Genomic DNA, 23,143 nt, shown 5'->3' with positions numbered 1-23,143 from the left:
TTCGCTGTATACGAAGAAAGTTCGAACACCGCAGAAAACCAGTTATCAAGCTGATAGTAAAGCTAAAGAAAAAGTCTTATATACTTTTGAAAGGAGGAAAGTGTTGACGAGACCCAGAAAACCGCGCGAAGAGAAAATCAAGATAGGCTCTGAAAACACCTGGAAACATCTTGTCCAATCACCTTTCACTATAGGTTTTGCACAAATTATCTGGAAAGTGAGAAGACACATGCCGAGTTCCTGATTGGATGATCACATTTACTGTGTTATCAAGTCAGCGTTAAACCAACTATAGTATCTATGAATGCAATAAAGAATGAACACCTTAAAGCATTGGGATACGTATCAATTTATTTCCAAAATATAATCGAGTAGCATCAAAATCTACAAAGCTTTCTGTACTGAATGAAAGTAACACATATAGGTATCAGAAAACGTTTCGCGGACATTTTAGTAAGAGATTTGAGAGAAATAGCAGAAATTCAAATCAAAATTTGAATTTAAGTGTTCAGTATTCAAAGTCGAATTCAGATTTTAATTTGAAAGAACCATGATCATGTAAGTTTCATACCGATTGATTCCTGATGTTTTCATGTTGACTCACTTTAAACAGAATGATTTGATGACACGTTTTCTATGGGAGTCAAGTCGTGTTTCGAGAATAACTCTGGCCTATTTCGAAGATATAAAGTAAGTGTTTTATGTTGAAATCAATGATTTAATAAATCCTGATAGACTTCACAATTTTTACGTGGAACATACCTGATTTAACGTAAGATAGATAAGACGAATTAAAGCGCCTTATTTACTCCTGCAACGATTCTCGTTGGATAATGAATCAATATAAACTGTGTGTGAATGCGAAGTAAATCGCTTAGCATGACTCATTCTATCACAGACAACTACAACTGAATTTGAATTTACGAATGTTCAGTAATGCGTGATTCTTAGCTGTTGACTGAATTTCATCAGTGATTTTGCAGTGTGGAACGAATTTCACATGTTGACATACTATACTGTGAGAAAAGATATGTTCTTTGTGATCACGATAAATCCGACGAGTTCAAGTGGGAAAACTTACTTTTACTTGATAAGTCATCTATGTGAACATGAATTGTAAGCAAAATATTTCAGTGGTCCAGTACACTGTGATCAGAAGTGAAATGTGAACGTTGGAGATTTGCAAATACACACATTATTGCTTTGTCGATGAAAATTGTGGTATTCGTCTTCCTTCCATTGAAGCACGGATAAATGCGGATAAACTTATGGAACTACGAATTAATAAACACATGCCAACCTGCACCTTTTGTTCATTCTATGTTTGCGATTGTAATCGATTTTTAAGAGCGAATTATAATGATCGAAATCTTTTAAGAACGAAATACAATATTCCAGTAGCTAACCCTTTATACGTCTCTTCATATAATCGACCTATTTTTAACAATCGTCAAGGGTTCTGTGGGCACCTTCAAGTTTGCGGTACTGCATTTGATGTAGGATGTAAGAAGTCTATATCCTTCGCAAATGCAGTCTTCGCGTCCTCTTAACTGTATGTAAATTGAAAGTAAATCGCTTGACATAACACTTTCTATCACAGACAACTAAATTTCAATTTACGAATGTTCAATAATGCGTGACTCTTCGCATCCTCTGAACTCACAATGCGTTCGTTAGTCATGCTAAGTATTAGAACAATTGGTCAAATTCCTTGAAACTATCTCACCATATACATTTGATGTATGATATAAGTAGTCTACATCATTCACAAATGCAGTCTTCACGTCCTCCGACCTCACAACCTGTATACACAATTTCAAAGTATGTCAAACTGACTTCAGAAAGGAAATCAATATGCAATTAGCATCACACCACACTCCTTTCTAATCACATTCTTATCCAATATAATTTGTTTCTCAAAGCATGTATGAAGTCGACTATTCGATGGCCGATGATTTCAAATGGGGAAAAGGTTTGGGTTGTGATTTCGTGTTGAAGAGCTGTTATGAATACATCAAGATGAGAAGAAGCAGGTAAAATAGACACATTGTATATTTTCCTTAAACCTATAATATATTTATGCTGAGAACGTTAGAAGTTTTCTCTCTTAACACTCCACAAGTATGATTAACTATTGAACAATGTGAAGAGTACATGACTTCGATCTCGGCATCAGTCACGTTACAACTTTTTTCAAACGACACATTCAAGGAATCATAATCTGCAAGTCAGTCACAAAGGTTGATGATTTGTTACACTTTACAGACAAAATTCATCTTCTATTTTACGTTCAAATGATTCAATTAAGAAAAGATTCAGGTTGTAGAGCAGTTATCTAGATGATACATTTACTTTGAGTGTCAGTTTTGAAACGAAATCTCAATGTTCTTGACGAGAACAAATATATATTTCAAAATGTTAAAAGAAAAGTATGGATCTTAAACTTTGTTCAAGTTCTTTAGTAATAACCGTTTCCAGAAAAATTTGTTTTCTTCCTTTATTGATAATTATCCTGAGTTTTGACATATCTCCGTCAGTAGGTATCACAACATTTAGCATACATAATCGACACGCTAATATCCATCCGTATTCAGAATACCGCTGAATAACGCGTTGAAATTTGAAGCGGAATATTCGACGATCCGTCTGAGTTAACAAAGACACATGGATGTAGGTGTTGCATCATCTACGCAGAATAGTTATCGTCTCTCCTGAAAATCCAAATAATTTCAAAGTAAATATTCCCACAATAAGTCGCTCAATAATTGTGTAGAATTGAAGAGATTATTGCGTACTCTTTTGAGAATAAGTTAAAGGAAAAAGAATGTACGGATTCACTCATATTTTTTTAAATATTATTCAAAGACATGGATACTGGTACAAAGAGATACCACGATATTTATGCGTCACACAAAGAAATAAGATTGTGGTGAGGTAGAGAGAGGAGGGTGAGTATATTGAAAAAGGAACAACAGATGAATGAAAATAAGTAGATGAAGATTAAAACGCCATAGAATCAATTGAAGATGCACAGCATTTCAGGTTGTGGAGCAGTTATGCAGATAATACATTTTTTCGAATGCCAGTTTTGAAACGAAATCTCAATGTTCTTGACGAGAACAAATATATATTTCAAAATGTTAGGAGAAAAGTAGGGATCTTAAACTTTGTTCATGTTCTTTAGTAATAACCGTTTCCAGAAAAATTTGTTTTCTTCCTTTATTGATAATTATCCTGAGTTTTGACATATCTCCGTCAGTAGGTATCATAACAATCAGCATACATAATCGACACGCTAATGCCTATCCGGATTCAGAATACCGCTGACTCACTCGTTGAAATTTGAAGCGGCAGCCTCGAAGATCCGTCTGAGTTAATAAAGACACATGGATGTAGGTGATGCATCATCTACGCAAAATAAATTTCGTCTCTCTTAATTTATCTAAATGACGTTGTGAGCATTTCTTAATTACTGTTGGTTACGTTATATGATAACTTTCATCTCATAACAAATCAAACTATTCTCTTTTCAGACGACAAGATATTCAGCCCTACTGTGATATTCCCTCTGAACAAAAATGTGCCAGTTATGAAAACGGGATCGGTACTTGCGCACTGTATAAACACAAGAATCAATTAAATGAAGTCAATCAGTATATGGATGATTCGTTTACTTTTACAGACACTCAAAAGGAAAAGTATGGAGGCTATTCATTTTTTGATTACTGTCCAGTTCTCCTAGTAAGTCACACTTCTATTTAGCCGTATGATAATTATGTTAGAACAGTGTGTCGTGAGAAGACAGCCAAACTAAAGTTTTTTAGTAATAATAGTAATATATTCTGAAAATAATATCTACAGAATTCACACCAGTTTACAGGCATGATCAGATTGTTTTAAAAATCAACATTTAATGTAGAGATCAAACATGAAATATAAGAAAGTTTTATGTTTGCTGGTTTGGTAATTTTTAAATAGTTTATATATGGCATAGATCACTGCAAGCCAATGCAACACCAGTGAACTTGTTGAGTTATTGATAATTATCTACAACTAGAGAAAGTAAGATTAAAGCAAAGAGCACGGAACAACAAAACAATGATAGCAAGTAAGAGATTAAACACTTAAATTTCGGATAATCTCACTTGTGGGGTAAGATACACTTGCAGGCGCTAGAGCATTTAATACATTTTCAGAGGAGCAAAAGGCATTTATTAAGCGAACAAACATTGGGGGGGGGAGTTTAACATGCGGATAACTTGAGGTAAATTATTCCAGAGCCTAGAAAACTTACGGGTAAAGTAATTCATATAGAGAGATGATCAAGAATATGTTTGTTTGGCTAAAGACAAGGAGTTACGAATGTCGTAATGTGAGGCTTCAGCATATTGAATCGCATGGTTGAATGTAAAGGTGAGTTTGTTAAGTATTTTCAAAATGAAGATAATGTTAAGTTTGAGTTTTCTGTTCCATAAAGGGTCAAGCCCTAGTTTACTACACCTAGGATAATATATCAAAATACTATCAGTTCCAAGATTACGAAATGTAAATCGTTTCTGTACTGATTCCAGTCTTAATTTATCCTTTATGCGCGTGCTACTAAGGAGAAACGCGCAGTGTTCGAGGAGTAGTCGAACAGACACTTTGTACATTAATATACGAGATTCACTTTTATGAAGGTTTTGAGTTATGTAAACTATAAGGCGTTGAGACTTGGACGTTTGTTTCATTATCTGTTCAGTAAACGACAAGTCGTCGGAGTACATACGTCCTAGATCTACTACTGAGTGTAATCTAGATAACATTTCCCCATTTATGGTAAGATTGAGGTTGAGTGATGTATCACAGAAGCAGAACTATCCACATTTAGCTGTATTAGGCTCCAGTTGTCATTTCCAGCACCACTGTGCTACATTGTTAAGCTCCGAGCTGTTATAATTTTGAATATTGCTCAGCTCATGTGAAGAAAATGAATACACCACCTTAAGATCATCTGCAAACAAAAGGGACTTACCCACACTAAAACACTCACAAATATCATTAATGAAAACTAAAAAGAGCAAAGGACCTAAGACACTATACTGAATTACCCCACTTCTAACAGGGACTGAGTTCGACAATGAAGAGTTGATTTTAACTATTTGATGTCGATCGCTGAGGAAGGAATCAAACCAGGCTAGTAACGGGTTTTCGACCCCATAAGATGCGAGTTTACCTATGAGAAGTTGGTGGTTGACCATGTCGAAGGCCTTAGAAATGTCCAGGTATAGCACTAATACTAGATATCCTTGGCTACGAAGCGAATAGACTAAATTAAAGAAGTCAAAATGACATGTCATACAGGATCGATTTTTAAGAAATCCATGTTGCGAATCATCAATAAATTGTTCAGTCAATAAATAGTTGGGTAGTTCGTCACTAATAATTTTTTCCATAATCCTAGAGATAACTGGAGTAATATTTATTGGCCGATAGTTGTTCATGTCAGTCTTATCTCCGGATTTGTAACGTGGTATGATGTACGCGGTTTTCCAACGGTCAGGATAAGAGCCTGATTCCATAGAGAGAGTAAACAGCTTAAGGAGAAGAAGTTGGATATCTGGACCACCATATTTGTAGAGAAATGATGAAATCCCGTCTGCTACGTGACCTTTCGAAACTCTGAGCTTATTTATAACCTTACTAATTTTCAGACATGTGAAGGAGATAGATTTAATTGAGTTACCAGTCATGCATATAACTCTAGAAACAGAGCCATTTATGAATTGTTTGCCATTTGCGAAATTACCACTGAAAAGTTCTGCTATAGTTTTTGGGTCATATATAAATCTATTATTATGCAGGATGCATGGTATATCAACATTTGGAGTTGATTTAGCACGTTTATTGTAAATGTGGATTAGGTTTTGCACTTTTGAGCTAGTGCTAAGTGCTAATGGCTCTTCATTGATGGCTTTTAACCTATGTTTCTCTTTAATTTGGTTAAGAATTATTGTTATTTGTGTGAATGCTGTGAAGTCGTTAGATTTAAAATAACGTTTCTTTAGGCGTCTTAGTTTATTACGATATTTAGCTGTTATATATAATTCGTTAGGTTTACTAATCCTGTAGTTCTTAATTGGTGCACAGGAGTCTAGACAAGAGTTAACAATCAAATAAAATATGTTGATGGCATCTGTGGGACTATTACATGAGAAGAATTCATCCCAGTCTGAGAGTTTGATCAGTGAGCGCAAGAGATCCCAGTCTGCATGCTTATAGTCTATACTTGCAAGTTCTTTGAATTGGTCGGTTGTAGGAGGGATGGATGTGGAGAGCACAGGGTACACCACGTTTCAGTTATAAGTATTAAAGAAGGCTTGGCTAGAAAGGCTAAGGTTCTCAAGGCTGAAATTTTGTTCAGAAGTGAACGTGCGTTAATAAGTAATAAGTTTAAAAAGGGAGTGTGTAGTGTAAAAAAACCGAGAGCATCCTTATCGATGGTATGAGTTCTAGCTATGCCTGGACTATGGTTTAATGTGTTTGCCGGATCACATGGGCTATAGCATGAGCGAATTGTAGTGCTAGTGGAACAAGGAATCTCTGGAGGCCGAAAAAAATCCTTATTTTGGTAAAGTTGTACTTGTTTTGGTGGACAATTAAGACAGGTGCCTGCATGTTGGGGTTGCGTTGATGGTGCATAACCTAGTATACCATCTTACCCACTACAGGAGTGATGATAAGAGTTACATCTTGCAGGTTTATTATTTATAACATTTGGGGGAAACCATTGAGCACGTTGGTTCAATGCCGTCTGTCCAATAGTAGGCCTGCTTAAATGATGGTTGTAGTGGCCGCCTCGTGTAACGTTTGAACGAAATGTGTCCTTATAACCTTCCTTACGATGAGTAGGATTAAGCATGGTTTCAGAAATTATACCTTTTTTTGGTAAGGCCGTTGAAATATTTTTGGTATTCGGTCTAGAACCAGAAGGTTTTTTATTTACTTTCTTCCTAATTGGTGTATTTCTTTTAGGTTTTGCAGTGTTTTTATGAGCCTTCACAATAAAATCAGATGTTTGATCCTATCCTTCCGATATTACACTGGAAAGAATGACATTAGTGTCTCCGTCAGATATGTCCTGGTTATCTAGGGCCACTATGGGTATGAGAGGCAAACTAGCACACTGCATTGGTATATCACTACACTGACTAGCAGGAGATAGATTAGCTGCACCAGTGAGTTCAGCTGCTGGCGCGATCGCATATATTGTGTTCTCAACAATGATATTTTTGTTCATGGTACGCTTTAGTGTTAGTCTTTGATTGGTGGTCTAGTCTGAGACTATACGAGCGTTTTTAAAATTCGCATGCGCACAGACTAGCTGTTCAGATTCTTTCAAAGGTAAGACCAGAGTTGTTAATATCTGAAGATATAGGACATTTTTGAGCTCGTTTTTGTGTCAGTCCAACCATTTTTTCAAGAGTTAATTGAATGTTATTATTGATTTACAAACTAGGGTTGAACGATATATAAGCACTTTATAATAAATACCGTGTCAGCATAACGCAAACTCCAAAGGTACCGCAAAGTATTGCTTCTGATGGTTATCGGATCACTTATATGGTTCGCTCGACAGTTTCGGGAAATTTTTGTAACTAATTGATGTAAAAGTAGAGTTACCCATCGAAATGATTATTTTTTACTGAACGTCTGAGATTCCTATGCCAGACGAAAAGACTTATCAAATGGGAGACGTGAGTATACTGTTTCACCGATTCCTTTAGTATTTATTTTAACTAAGAAGTGCACGTATCTGTATGATCCTTCACACACTGATACGCAAAGATGTTTATTATAAATAGTTTTATTTTTGATACCTCAAGGTATTATAGTTATTGACATTCAGGTAATCTGCGCAACAATAATTAAATGAGTTATTTTTTAAAATCATCGAATCTGTTCTTTCTTAGACGTATTCAATAGTAGTGAGATGCTTTTAATACTTTTCAGGAATTTGAGCGGAAGATTGACATATTCATACTCATAACATTCATCAATGGTTTCTTACGGAAGTAGTATTCAATATTGTCGCTGCAATCGTATTCCATATCATTCAGTCATATGCATCAGAATTTTGTTAAGACAACAGAGATTTTTTGATACTTTTTACACTTTTTGATGTAGTTTTAGTCTCTGAGTTGTGTGGTTCGGTAGTGTAGGTTTTATCGTCCTCCTGAACGACATCATCAGCACAAACTTCCATGAACTTCTACCCGAGGTTCAGAAGGATGATGAATGCACCACAACCAAACCATCCAGCTCAGACAATCAAACTTTATCTAAATCATCCACCTGAGCTTAAAAATTTCACCACTCTTATTATACTATAATACTAAAACTTTCATTATTACTGTGCTTCTATACTACTACTATACTATACTATTTAACACTATAATTTTTGCATTTAAAAAAATATTTCATTTAGGTTCACTCATATGAAAAAGATGAATCATCCCTATGCGAGTGGAAAAGTGACTTAGAACCAGGTTCGTTAACAAACATATTTTGTTAGCTTACCTATTTTGCCTGTTACTTAAACAAGTCTATATATATTGTAATATATGTATATTCGCTGAAAAATTTCCATCACATCAAAACACAATTATATGAACGAAGAATATCCTTTTCAATAATTTCACATCAGGTTCTACAATTATAAATCCAAATGAATAATCCATAAGAAATTGACCAAGTTTATTATAAATGACGAGAATCTGATTATCGCAAAACCTGATGAAGGAACTAGAATTGTCGTACTTAACAGAATAGATTACATTGATAAGATGAATAATATCCTTAATGATCAACACGAAATTTCAGAAACTGAATACCGTATGTTAAGATAAACCGTAAATGTCTAAAAATGGTCTCCATGGGATATCCGGTTTATATATCTTCGGTAGTACGTATGAATAATACTTGTGTTCTCTCAGTTGATGACACTAAAATATCTTGATAATCATCATGTATTACCTTGAAACGACATATGTCGACAGCTTTAGAAAGATAACCCTTATGCTAGAAGTTGCATATAAAGAGAAAGAGATGGATTGTGTGATTGTATTATGAAAGCATGTTGACTTCATACACTGAATCCAAATCTCGTCTTGTCGGAATGTATACACCAGTAGAATGTTAATCTAGGGCGATAAAACAACTTTTACCTCTATAAATTCACTGTGACATTTAATCAATATAGATGTGTTTAAATATTTATTGATTTTCCACAGATTCAAAACTAAACTCATTTCTGGATTATAGGGGTCCTGATTCAGCTTGTTTTATGGCCAAAAAAATTAAATACGTTAACCCATTAAGATTGAACCCTGTTGAAAATATACCATTGTGTCATAAAGTAAGTTCTATTTCAAAAATTCGATAATTTATATTGATGGACTTTGCATGTTTCATATTAAAATACATTTGGTCATAAGCAACGAAAGTATCAAGGAGAATGAAAACTCAAATCATTTTGAAGTGTAATATTCCCAGTAAATATCGCTCAATAATTGTGTAGAATTAAAGAGAACATTGCTTTCTCTTCTAAAAATAAGTTAATCGAAAAGGACGGAATGGATTCACTCATGTTTTCAAAAAAATCTTATTCAAACACATGGATACTGGTACAAAGAGATACCATGATATTTATGCAGCACACAAAGAAATAAGATTGTGGTGAGGTAGAGAGAGGAGGGTGAGTATATTGAAAAAAGAACAACAGATGAATGAAAATAAGTGGATGAGGGTTAAAACTCTATAGAATCAATTGGAGAAGCACAGCATTTCAAAAGACGCATGCAAAGATGATTTTTATTTTGGATGAAATTCTTTCACTTACAAAAATAAAAGAAGGAAAACTACATTAGGACCTCCACTGTTAGTAAATTCCGACTAATAGAAGACTTAATTTGACTCAAAATTTACACAATGTTTTGAAGTGAAAATCCACATTTATTGTCAACTTTGTGAGCAGTTGCTATAAGCCGAAGTACCGCATCTAGTTATAAGGTGACCGTCAAACTTTACTGCTTATACATGAGAGGTTTTGTGAAAGCGAATGTGCCTTCACTCGCCAATTTCAAGGTGCCATGTTTGTGCAACCGATGCTTACCTATGTTTTGCGTTGGATCGATAGACTTTATTAGATTATTTTAAGCTGCTTAATTCCTAACAGAAACAGTAACAGATGGTAGCAATAATAAATAGTTATTCATATTTTGTATTGAAGAAGTCCTGGTATAGGTCGATTTGACACGTAGATTCAAAATGATAGAAGACAATAATTTTACTTCTATGTGCTGAGTATAAATATCGACAACACTTTTCTAATCCATTGTGTTTACTCATACTACTGAATAAGTAGTCTCTGAGATGGTGTTAAATGTTGGTTCACCGTAAGCAAAAGAAAGTGAAATAATTCAGCAATCATTTATTAAGTCAAAAGTAAGGGTGAACATATTAACTTGTACGATGATAGACAAATTATCTTTTGAGTAAAACAATATGGTTATGCTTGAAAATGTTGAACATATTCAATGGTGAAAATTCTATCTGATAATTGATATGGTACAGATACTTTCTTGACTAGTTCGATCGATTTTCTCCTGGAAATTGATTTCTCTTGTTGACGTCTGCTCAATTTAAAACTAATTATCTACTAATTGTTCCTCATCTTAAACACAACACTGTCAGTTCCGATGTCCCATAAATTCTGGTGTTGAAGTAATATTTGGCGGACATGCGTTTCCGTGTCCTGTTGACGGTGGGATAATACATATAGGAGATCAATTGAAAAATGGAATAGTTTCTATCGATATACAATGTCCAAAGTGCATGTCATTGTGTAAAGTGAGTTGAATTGGTTTGTAAATGTCCATCACACTAAATGGTATTAATGAAAACGGATAAATCGTTCTGCTTTCATAACACAGATTTAGCTTTGGACTTTGTATCAGGATAAGCTGGGGGAATCCATTGAAGTAAGTATGTACATTGTAGCGTGTCTAGCGTTGAAAATCTGTGGAGATTGAATATTCGTTCGCAGTACAATTGATCGGGAATCAAGAAGACATAGAAAGAAAGAGCGACAGTAGAATGTAAATTGATGTAGGATCAAATCGCTGATCACTTTGATATAATAAAAGATTGCAACCGTGGTAGATAGAGACATTATTGAACATTATTTATGTGACATATTTCTACAAGATATACTTCATAAGAGACCGATATCTGCCAATATTACGTGTCCCTAGTTTCGAGTTCATGCTTTTATGTATCGTTGAACTCGTTTGTAACTTCATCTATGACTCTACTTCATCTTCAAAGTCAGTTTTGTATGCCTGCTCTAATCTGCTCATACCATTTGCAACCGTGGAAAAATAAATAGTGTGTTGTCACTGTATATTGAATTCTAATCGATAAATGAAGTTCGACTGTATTTGATGATTAATCTGTTGGTGTAGTGCTTTGATCAGTTCAACAAACACAATAAACTCACCTACAGTACATTGTGTTGAATGCTGTAATTCCCACACATAACTGGAGCATTATAGATGCTCTTCCGACAAGTGAATTTCAGGATTATAATCAAAACCTTGTCAAAACAATGATATTAAAACAGGATTTCCGAAAATTGAGGTGGCTTTATTAGTTAATTTTATGAGTCAATGTATGCTAGAACACTATTAAAAGATTCTCGAGTTTAAAATGATATAAGGAATGTATCAATGTTAGATCAGAAATGCGTGTTATCCAAATAACAGAATAACAACCAAATTTATGGATATGTTTTCATAAAATAAAATTTAACAGGGTTTGAGTTTGTTTTATTATATAGATTGAACAAGAAATTCACTGACGTAGATTTGTCATGCGTGCTACAGTGATCTTCAGAATTTAATTGCAAACCTGTAAACAGATTAGACGATATATGTTTCCGTCTAAATATTACCATACAGTAACATCTTTTAAATGAGAATAATGTTTTAAGATTGTGAAATTCAAATGAAATTCCCAAACTCTCCCAACCTTCACATGTACTCTTTACTCACCAATCATAAACGTCATTTCAACTGGCCAATGAAACACATATTGAGAAGTGTCGGAGCAAAGGCTTTAGCAGAATATCATGAATCCACTTTATTTCGTCTGGTTCTCGTCAGGTGCTTGGAACCTTTGGATTTAAATCAGTTATTGATAAAGTTTATTTAGACGTTTTCTGAAGACATATTAGTATATTATGCCAATAGTGGTAGTCATGTCACTGAGCTTGTAGAATGCGCAGATAAGTGAGACTCCACATTTCACTAAAACACGATATCTCACTGTAAGATTGTCGATATCTTTCGCAGTGAATAGTGCCAATGTATGGAATTTTTAATCAGAAAGCGAAAACAATTCACAATTTTATTTTGCATGCTCAATGTCAAAATATTTCGATCAGTATTTATTAGACAGAAGTTGAATAATCGAGTTCATTCAAGCTATAAGTGTTTTATATATGTGTTTCTGAAAGAGATTTACTTGCGCAACTCTTCATGCTTAATTATTTTATGTTTTCAGGATAATTGTCCAAAATGAAAAAAAATCAAATAAAGCAAATCATTTTCTGGTTACTGTTGTAAGAGAAATTCATTTGTTAGACTTGATTAATTATTATTCATTGGATTTATCTGTATTTCGAACATTAATTACAGCTTGCTTTAACTTGATATGAATTTTACAGTTATAAGTTGATAATGGTAAAATATGTATTGCTTGATAAATATAAACTGTATCAGTGTTTATTTTGAGACATTGTGATGATGAAACTTGTATGAGTTAGATTATGTTAGTGCATCGCTCCGCTAAACTTTCACCTCGATAACCGTTATAATACAAATGTTAACGGTGCATGAAATCAGAGTGTTTATTACGAAATGACGCAGACCACAAAGCTTTAAGCACATGAGTGAGTATCAGCGGGCGATTGCGCGAGCAATTACATGGTCAAATTTATAGTCAAATTGAATATGGATGCAGCAAGACAAAACAAAGCTAATCAAAGGATTTGATTGGAACGTATCGAAATTGGTTGTAGGGTAGTTGCTATACTATTATGGGAATATCAAATGTTAATACAATAATTAGTGTAGATTTATTCAAAATCTTATTTATCATTATTGTGGAGTGTCTTCAGAAATAGTAAGGGTACTGTAGAACAACCATTCCTGCTTAACATATGTTCAACTTGTATTCATTCAAAAGCATTTTTTAAATTTTTTCAGTTGTCAGGGATTATAATCTGTCATCTATCTCAAATTTTTTTCCAATAGCTCAATTACAAGTCCTAGTGTTTTCGCATTATAGTACTTATTTAAGTAGTTCCATCTTGACGACCAGCAAAGAATGATCTAAATCTATATCAGGTCTTCTCCTGGTTCCTGGTCCTCCTGAACTTTATGTTGATGCAGATATGATCGATTTGATTCTGTGAAGTGTGATCCAGTGAAATCCAAGTGTCTTTGTGTGCGTTTTAGTGTGAGTATATGGTGCCACCTATGACCAGTTTATTGAAGGCACATAGGCTTGCAATTCTCTCATTACTTTCGTTTCTTTCTCCCATTCCATGTTGTCTCATGACGTGAAAAATTGATGACTACCCAATTTAAGAATAGGATATTTGGAAAGTTCACCTGATTTGTAGTTCGAATAATGAATGGATATTAGCTGACGATCATATGAAAATCAACTATTCAGTGTTCATTGATTTCGAATGGTTTCTTAAACAGTGCAACAAAATCAATTTCAATAAACAGTCAAACTGATTCCCTTTGAAAAGTGATGGAACATAATCAGCATCTACCTGAATATCATTTAGAGACCGTACTGTTTGACAAATTACTGAGTATTCTCAATATTCAAACTGTAGAACAAATATCTAAAATCTGACTGTTATGTTAGCATTGACCTGTTAGCATTGACCTGTCTAGTTATAAGTAAAGTAATGTATGGTTGCTACTTGACTGAATAATTTCTAATCTCACACATAATGTGTTGATCCGTATTGTAATAATATTTCAAGAAAATACAATACATATTGTGACAAGATATCCACAACAGAAAACTGTTGTGGATTTACGAACAATCAATCGAATGGAACTCATCACTGTACATCAACTTCATCGACTACGAGAAGGCATTTGATAGCGTGGACAGGACAACACTATGGAAGCTTCTTCGACACTACGGCGTGCCTAAGAAGATAGTAAATATCATACGGAACTCCTATGATGGACTAAACTGCCAAATCGTCCACGGAGGACAACTCACCGACTCATTCGAGGTAAAGACCGGTGTTAGGCAAGGTTGCTTACTCTCACTCTTTCTCTTTCTCCTGGTCATCGACTGGATCATGAAGGCGTCAACATCTAGAGGAATGCACAGGATACAGTGGACAGGCAGGATGCAGCTTGACGATTTCGACTTCGCGGATGATCTGGCTCTTCTATCACAAACGCAACAACAAATGCAGGAGAAAACGACCAGTGTAGCAGCAGCCTCAGCAGCAGTAGGTCTCAATATAAACAAAGAGAAAAGCAAGACTCTCCGATACAATACAATATGCACCAATCCAATTACACTTGACGGAGAAGCTTTGGAGGATGTGGAAACCTTTACATATCTGGGCAGCATCATTGATGCACACGGTGGATCAGATGCAGATGTGAGGGCGCGGATCGGCAAAGCAAGAGCAGCATATTTACAACTGAAAAACATCTGCAACTCAAAACAATCGTCAACCAACACCAAGGTTAGAATTTTCAATACAAATGTCAAGACAGTCCTACTGTATGGGGCGGAGACGTGGAGAACTGCGAAAGCCATTATCCAGAAGATACAAGTGTTTATTAACAGCTGTCTACGCAAGATACTTCGGATCCGATGGCCAGACACTATCAGCAACTAGTTACTGTGGGAGACAACAAACCAGATTTCAGCAGAGGAAGAAATCAGGAGGAAGCGCTGGAAGTGGATAGGGCACACTTTGAGGAAATCACCCAATTGTGTCACAAGACAAGCCCTCACATGGAATCCTGAAGGTCAAAGGAGAAGAGGAAGACCAAAGAACAAATTACGCCGAGAAATTGAGACAGACATGAGAAGAATGAACAAGAACTGGATAGGACTAGAAAAGGAAGCCCAGGACAGAGTGGTTTGGAGAAATCTGGTCGTTGGCCTATGCTCCATTGGGAGTAACAGGAGTAAGTAAGTAAGTAAGTACGTATGATCCATTATCACCCTTCTTTTGGAAACTTATGGATGTGAAAATATTTAATAATTAGTGATTGGTGTACCCGTTTTTGATAGTGTGTGCACAACTGAAATTGAGCAGACGTTTTGTCACCTGTAACAATGTTTTATTTGGCTGTAAATTGTACTGCTTTGTAATCTAATTCATTCCAATCGAAATAGAATAAAAAGCTTTTATTGGATGTGAGAATGTGAGATTTTGACATCCGATTATGATTTACAATAATTAACTATTTTCGTACTGTTCCATCTGAGTTTTGAAAAATACAAATCCATTTGATTACGCTGGTATATTGCTGTCAGTAATGCACATGGGGATATGGTCTTTTTTGGGATCCAATTAGAAGTGTATATCAAGTTGTCAGTTAAGTATTCTCATGAGTTATTTGAACACATAGTTCTCTCTTTTAATAAACGTTATTTGTGTGTTAACACATCATGATAAAGAAATTATGAATGAGTCATGCCGAAATCATGCTAACCGTAAAGAATGGGTAAATGTGGCATCATTGACGCTATCTGAAATTGGTTATAATTTCTGGTAAAAAGGCAAATAATCATCAGAATTTGGTTATTTTGCGAACCATTATTATGAATACAAAAATATTTTTCAGTTTAACTTTAAAAAGGATGTCGTAATTGAACGTTATCACGTTTCTTTTTTTAATTCGCTAAAGGCATAAGACATTTCGACCTGTATATTTTTTGTAGTTGACCACTTATAATTAATCACCAAAAACATAAGTGCGAACAAGCGTACTCAGTCATGTAAGACACGGTTATTGTGTTTGTGAGGTGGGCGTAACGTTATTTTGAATGTAATGTTAACAGCAAATGTTTTTTTAAGTGCACAGCCTTTCCAAATCAATATCTAAATTCATAATGCTATCTATAAATGACATTTGATACGTTTTTTCATTAGGAAGTCTGGAATTATATTTCGCAATTGGGCAGTTCTCTTTGTTGAATATACTAAATGAACAATGAAAAACTGTAGCTACAGTTTCCGTCAAAAGTGTATATCACTCTTATACTGTCAAACACGAAATAGCTAAGCGTTTGCGCGCCATACTGAAGGTCTCCGGTTTGAGTGCTGAGTAACTGGTCGTGAGTGCACACTCGCGAAAAGTTCGACAGTAGGACAATTCGGCTGTACACTGCTTCCATGTTTTCAATAGTGATCTAACATTGATACATCCATTATATCAATTTAAACTCACGAATCTCCAGGTTTTCAATGATTGTCTAACATACATCGACTCATAAATTCAATTATTAAAATTATTACAGTTTCCACAATCCCCATTTAATAATATTGCTTTGTCAATGTTTATATTACAATCCTGGAATTCTATCATCAGAACAGCATCTTTGACGCTTCAGTTGTTTGTGTGAATCATAGCATTCAACACAATGTACTGTAGGTGAGTTTATTGTGATTGTTGAACTGAGCAAAATATCACACCGACACAATGATCATCAAATACAGTTGAACTTCATTTACCGATTCAAATTCAATAAACAATGACAACACACTCTTTACTTTCCCAAGTTACAAACGATATGAGCAGAATACAGCAGGTATACAAAAGTTACAGCGAACGAATATTCAATCTTCACAGATTTCCAACGCCAGTCACACAACAATGTTCATACTTACTTCAAATTATTTCTCAGCTTATCATGATACAAATTTCAAAACTAAATCTGTGTTATGAAAGTAACACGAGCTATCCGTTCTTTTAATAAATTTGGCGTGGTGAACATTTGCAAACCAATTCAACTCACCTTACACAATGATGTACACTTTGGACATTGTATATCGATAAAAAAACTATCTTCGAATTGATCTTCTATGTGTATTAAACCACCATCAACAGGACACTGAAACGCATGTCCATGATATATCACTTCAAGACCAGAATTTATTGAACATTGGAACTGACAGTGATTGTGTTTAAGATGAGGAACAATCAGTAGATAATTAGTTTTAAATTGAGCAGAAGTCAACAAGAGAAATCATTTTTCAGAAAAATATCTGTAGAACTGGTCTTGAAAATATATTCACCATACCACTAAAGAGATGGAATTCCCACCATAGAATATGTTTAGCATTTTCAAGCCTAAGCATATTGATTTACTCAACAGTTAATTTTTCTGGCAACGTACAAGTTAATATGTTTACTCATACACTTGTCCTGTTGAATGATTGCTGAATTATTTCAGTTATCATTGATTATTGTGAACCAAAATTTAGCACCACCTCAAAGACTGTGAATGTTTGTGTTACGAATTAAGCAGCTAAAAAATAATCAAACAGAGTCTGACGATCCATCGCAAACCCTGGATGAACATTGGTTGCACAAATATGGCACCTTGAAATTGGCGAGTGAAGGCACGTTCGCTTTCGCAAAACTTCCCATGTATATGCAGTAAAGTTTTCAGGTCACCTTATAACTAGATGTGGTACTTCGGCTTATACCGACTAGCCACAAACTTGACTATAAATGTTGATTTTAAGTTCAAAACATTGTGCGAATTTTGAGTCGGATTGAGTCTCCTATTAGTCGGTGGGTACTAATAGTGGGAGACCTAATGTAGGTTTTCTTCATTCACTTTTATAGGTGAGTGGATCTCTATAAAAAAAATCATTTTTTCCTTGTGCTTTTTCAAATGCTTAGCTTCTCCAACGAATTATACGACGTTTAACCCTCCATCTACTATTTTCAATATACTCACTCTCCTCTCTCTACCTCTCCACAATCTTATTTCTCTGAGTAACGTATGAATATCATTCGTATCAATATGTATCAGTATCCACGTATTTGAATAAGATTTTAAAAAATATGAGTGAACTCATTTCCTCATTTTCGATTAACTTATTCTTAAAAGAGAACGCAATAATCTCTTCAATTCAACACAGTTATTGAATAGTATTTTGTGCGAATATTACACTTCGAAATGATTTGAGTTTTATTTCTCCTTGATACCTTCGTTATCACCAACTGAATTTTAATATAAAACATATAAACTCCATCAATATAAATTATCGAAATTTCGAAATAGAATTTACTTTATGACAAGATGGCTTCTTCTCAACAGTGTATGTTTTGGATACGTTAAAATATTTAAATGTTTCGCCCATAAAACAAGCTGAATCAGGACCCCTATAATCCAGAAATGTGTCTAGTGTTGAATCTGTAGAAAATTAATAATTATTTAAACACATCTATATTGATTAAAAGTCATAGTAAATTTATAGAAGTAAAAATTGTTTTATCACCATAGATTAACATTTCAGTAGTGTACACATTCTGACATGTTGACATTTCGCTTTAGTGTATGAAGTCAACATGCTTTCATAATACAATCACACAAACCATATCTTTTTCTTTATATGCAACTTCTAGCATAGGGGTTATCTTTCTAAATGAAAATATCACAAATCTGTTGACATATGTCGTTTCAAGGTAATACATGATGATTATCAAGATATTTTAGTTGTTATCAATTGAGGGAATACAAGTATAATTTAGCTCGACAATTTCCTACACTTTTTGAGAGTGTATATAGAATACATTTTGACATATCCTGTACAAGTGTTATACGTTAATTATTGTTTGAACATGATATATGTATATACATATTCAAATACATATATGTTTTAAATAACATTTAAAATAGGTATATAGACTGGATATGTTTGTAAGCGAACCTGGTTCTAAACCGCTTTCCTTCTCTCATAGGGAAGATTTAACTTCTTTATATGGAAAAACCTAAATCAAGAACTTTTTTAAATAGAAAATTCATAGTATGAATTAGTTCAGTATAATATAGAACTAGTAAATAGTAGTAGTGGTGAAGATTTGAAGCTGAGGTGGATAATTTTGATTGAGATTGACTGTCTGAGCTGGATGGTTTGGTAGTGGAGCTTTCATCGTCCTTCTGAATGACATTATCACTACAAACTTCCACAGACCTCTGTTCGAAGTTTGTGCTGATGACGTCGTTGATAAGGACGATGAAATCTCCACATTCAAACCACTCAATTCAGAGCACAAAATGTACAAAAATGAATGAAGTTTCAAAAAAACACTGTTGTCTCGACAAAGCTTTGATACATATGACTGAATGATTTGGAATAGGATAACAGTGACCATATTGAATACTCCTTCCCTAAGAAACCAGTGACAAGATTATCAGTGTTTTACGATTATTATTATCTCTGTAATTAGATTTCAATATTATTGCACAGATTACTTAACTCTCAGTAATTCAAAATTCAAAAATCAAACTATATACAACAAGCATCTTTGCCTATCAGTGTGTGAAAAACCATAAAAATTTATACACCTCTTACTTAAAATAAATACGAAGGAACCAGTGAAACAGTTTTTTCACGAATCACATCTGATTACACTGTTCATCTGGTATAAAAGTGTCAGACGTTCTGTACTGAATAATCATTAAAAAAATTTCTAGAAACTGTCAAACAAACCATATGAATGATCTGGTAACTATCGGAAGTTGAGGTTGATTGTCTTATCAAGACACACCATTCTAACACAATTATAAAACGGCTGTATAGTAGTGTGACTTACTAGGAGAACTGAACAGTAATCGAAAATTGGATAGCATCCATAATTTCATTTTTCATTTTCTGTCAAATGAAACGAATCATCCATATACTGATTGATTTCATTTAATTGATGATCGTGTTTATACAGTGAGCAAGTACTGATCCCGTTTTCCTTGACATTTTATTGTCTCAGATCTGGAATTTAAAGTAGATCTATCATCTAGATAATTGCTCTACAACTCGAAACTCCTTCACATCGAATTATTTCAGCGTGAAATAAGTGATGAATTTTGTCTGTAAAGTGTAAGAAATCAGAAACATTTATAGCTGAGTTCCACATTGTGGTTGTTGGAATGTGTCTGTTAAAAAAATGTTTAACGTGACTGATGATGAGATCGAAATCATGTACTCTTCACACTGTTCAATAGTTATTCATACTTGTGGAATGTAAGAAGAGAAACATTTTCAGTTACTCAATAGAAATATATGAAAGGTCAAGCGAAAGTATATAATGTGTCCATTTTACCTGGTTTTTCTCTCTTTTATGTATTCATAACAGCTCTTGAACACGAAACCACAACCCAAGCCCTTTACCCATTTGAAATCACCGGCCATGTAATATGGCGGGACAGTTTCATTGAATTCGACCAATTGTTGTCTAACTTAGAATGATTAATCAACACATTTGAATTAGAAAACATCATGCAAATATGAAAGTATTCTTCTACGGTTGGAGTATAATAAAATAGTACTACATTGTACAAATAGAAATAATCGTCGGTTCATTCATTACAGTTTGTCATATATTTTTTCAAATATTGATCAGCAATAGAAACCAATATAGGTCTTTGAAAAATGAGAATAGATGCTGGCTAGAAAAATCTTCGTTTTGACTACTCGACCTTCTGAAACTACAAAACCATATTTGTGGTTAGCTTCTGGAAACAATAGTCTCAATTAAAATAAATGATTGTTTCGTCAACATCACACGTGCTGTAGGATACTCGAATGTCAAAGACGTCGTATATTATGTAACTATATTATTGTGGCAATTTTTTCCTGTGAGCAACCGTCAATCTTTCTTCAGCGCATTCCCAATTAAGAGTATGAAAGCAATGAATTATTTAAACGAACATTCATCAGTATTAGAACGAAAAGTTTGACAAAAGTTGTGCGCCGAGTATGGAGATGTCATCATATTTAAAAATTATACTTGAAGTGATCTCAGCGTTTGAAATGTAGATAACATCAACGTTTAGTTAATTATTTTATATCGTTGTTCATGTGGAGATCTCCCAAAGAAACAGTTTTAATAATACGTTGTTGTAATTACCTCACATACGTCTGCTACAAACAGTGCTTGAAGTGTCAAATCCTGTGTACACTCAAAGACCAACATAAAACTGGTCTCTTTGATTCTAAAGTAAGACAGAAACACAGTAAACTTGAAGATGCCCACGGATCGCTAGGCGGTTTTTAAAAATAGGTCGACAGTGTGAAGAGACGTATAGAGGGTTAACTTCTTGAATGTTTTATCTAGTTCTTAGAAACGATCGTTCTCTGAAAATAGTTCTGGAAAATTGATTACAATAACAAGCACCGAATCAACAACAGTTGCAGGTTGGAATGTGTTCAGTTATTTGTAGTTTCATATGAGAATTGTGAAGCGGAAGTAAGTTGTCCAAATAATACTGATCGGATTTATCATGATCACAAAATACATATCTCTTTTTTGTTAATGTATAGCATGTCAACATGTGAAATTCGTTCCACTCTGTAAAAACATTAAGGAAATGCAGTCAACTGCTAAGGATCACGCACTATTGCACATTCGTAAATTCAAATTTATTTGTAGTTGTCTGTGATAGATAGAGTTATGTCAAGCATTCATACACAGTTTATATTGATTCATTACCCAAGGAGGATCGATGAAGGAGTAAATAAGGCGTACTAATACTTCTTATCTATATTACGCTAAATCACGCAAGTTTCAAGTAAAAAATATGAAGTCTATCAGGATTTATTAAATCTTTTATTTCAACATGTAACACTTACTTTCCATCCTCGAAATAAGCCAGATTTATTCTTCAAACACGACTTGACTCCAATTGATAAGGTGATATCAAATCATTTTGATTAAAGTGAGTTCACATGAAAACATTAGGAATCAATCGGTATGAAACTTACATGATCATGGTTCTTTCAAATAACAATCCGAATTCGACTATGAATACTGAACACTCACAACCAACTTTTATTTTGAATATCTGCTATTTCTCTCAAATCTGTCATCACATTGGTACTTCATTCATTTTAAAAACGTGTACGGCTATACCTATATGTGGATTAGTGGAAGTTAGACATCAACACCGTTGGATGCCGGTTCAGCAGTCTATAGGTGAGACTAGTATGTCCCAAATTCGTACCTCGTGAGGTGGAATCATGGTAAGCACTGCTGTGGAGTCCCACAAGAAGACGGAACAGTTGTCTGATGCATCCAGGTTTTTTATGGTGGTCTAGCTTCAATGGACTCATGAAGTCAACTATTTAATAACCCAAATCATCACAAAAACTTTTCTCATTGTTGAGGTTCACTCTTCTTTGGACTTTTAACTGCTTGCAGGCACGACGAACAATTGTGGCATCTAGTTTCGATATATCGGTCCATTGTAGGCCAGTAAGCATAGCTTCGAGCGAACACTTTCATCTTATTGGTGTCAGGATGGCCGCTGTGAGATTGTTTCAGAAGCTTCTGGCGTAATGTTTTTGGAACAACAATCCTGTCACCAAACGTTATTCATGAATCGATTCTCATCAGTGAGTTTTGCCAGCGAAAATACTGTAAAATTGATTTTTCAAAATGACGGTTTGGCTACTTGGTGGGGAGATAACCACTAAGTTTCCTCAACGTCTTGTCATTTTCCGTGGCGTCTTTGATAATTTCGAAGGTAACACATAAACCATCGACTGAATCTTCCAATACTAGATATTCTTCTGCTTCCGCCTCCATTACTGTCACCAAGTTATATTCTTCTTGTTTTACACGTGAACCAATAAGTTTACACAAAGCGTCTGCTTGTCCAAAATCAGTAGTAGGCTGGTACTTGATCTTGAAGTCAAGATTCGAGTTCGCTTGTCAGCATCCTTCGGTGACCGCAAGCTACATACAAATTCTAGGCATTTAAACTGGTCTTCTATCGTGGAAGACAATGTGGACCTCTCACATTTTTG

General features: G+C 34.5%; 1 protein-coding gene across 1 annotated transcript in view; it reads left to right on the top strand.

Moving 5' to 3' along the window:
* Smp_167100 (leishmanolysin-2 (M08 family)) overlaps nt 1–19,113 on the top strand; it is a gene marked incomplete at both ends in the record, with an annotated part of 25,584 nt that extends 6,471 nt beyond the window's left edge. Inside the window, 7 exons of the mRNA XM_018789798.1 lie at nt 614–690; nt 1,923–2,033; nt 3,534–3,741; nt 8,468–8,528; nt 9,273–9,397; nt 10,735–10,890; nt 19,018–19,113. Coding sequence (XP_018646415.1) covers nt 614–690; nt 1,923–2,033; nt 3,534–3,741; nt 8,468–8,528; nt 9,273–9,397; nt 10,735–10,890; nt 19,018–19,113 — 834 coding nt within the window. The remainder of the gene's footprint in view (nt 1–613; nt 691–1,922; nt 2,034–3,533; nt 3,742–8,467; nt 8,529–9,272; nt 9,398–10,734; nt 10,891–19,017) is intronic.
* Nucleotides 19,114–23,143: the final 4,030 nt, after the last annotated feature.

The sequence above is a fragment of the Schistosoma mansoni genome (genome assembly GCF_000237925.1).
Source record: "Schistosoma mansoni, WGS project CABG00000000 data, supercontig 0132, strain Puerto Rico, whole genome shotgun sequence".
In the NCBI taxonomy this organism is placed as follows: domain Eukaryota; kingdom Metazoa; phylum Platyhelminthes; class Trematoda; order Strigeidida; family Schistosomatidae; genus Schistosoma; species Schistosoma mansoni.
This window is presented reverse-complemented; position numbering and strand designations above follow the sequence as displayed.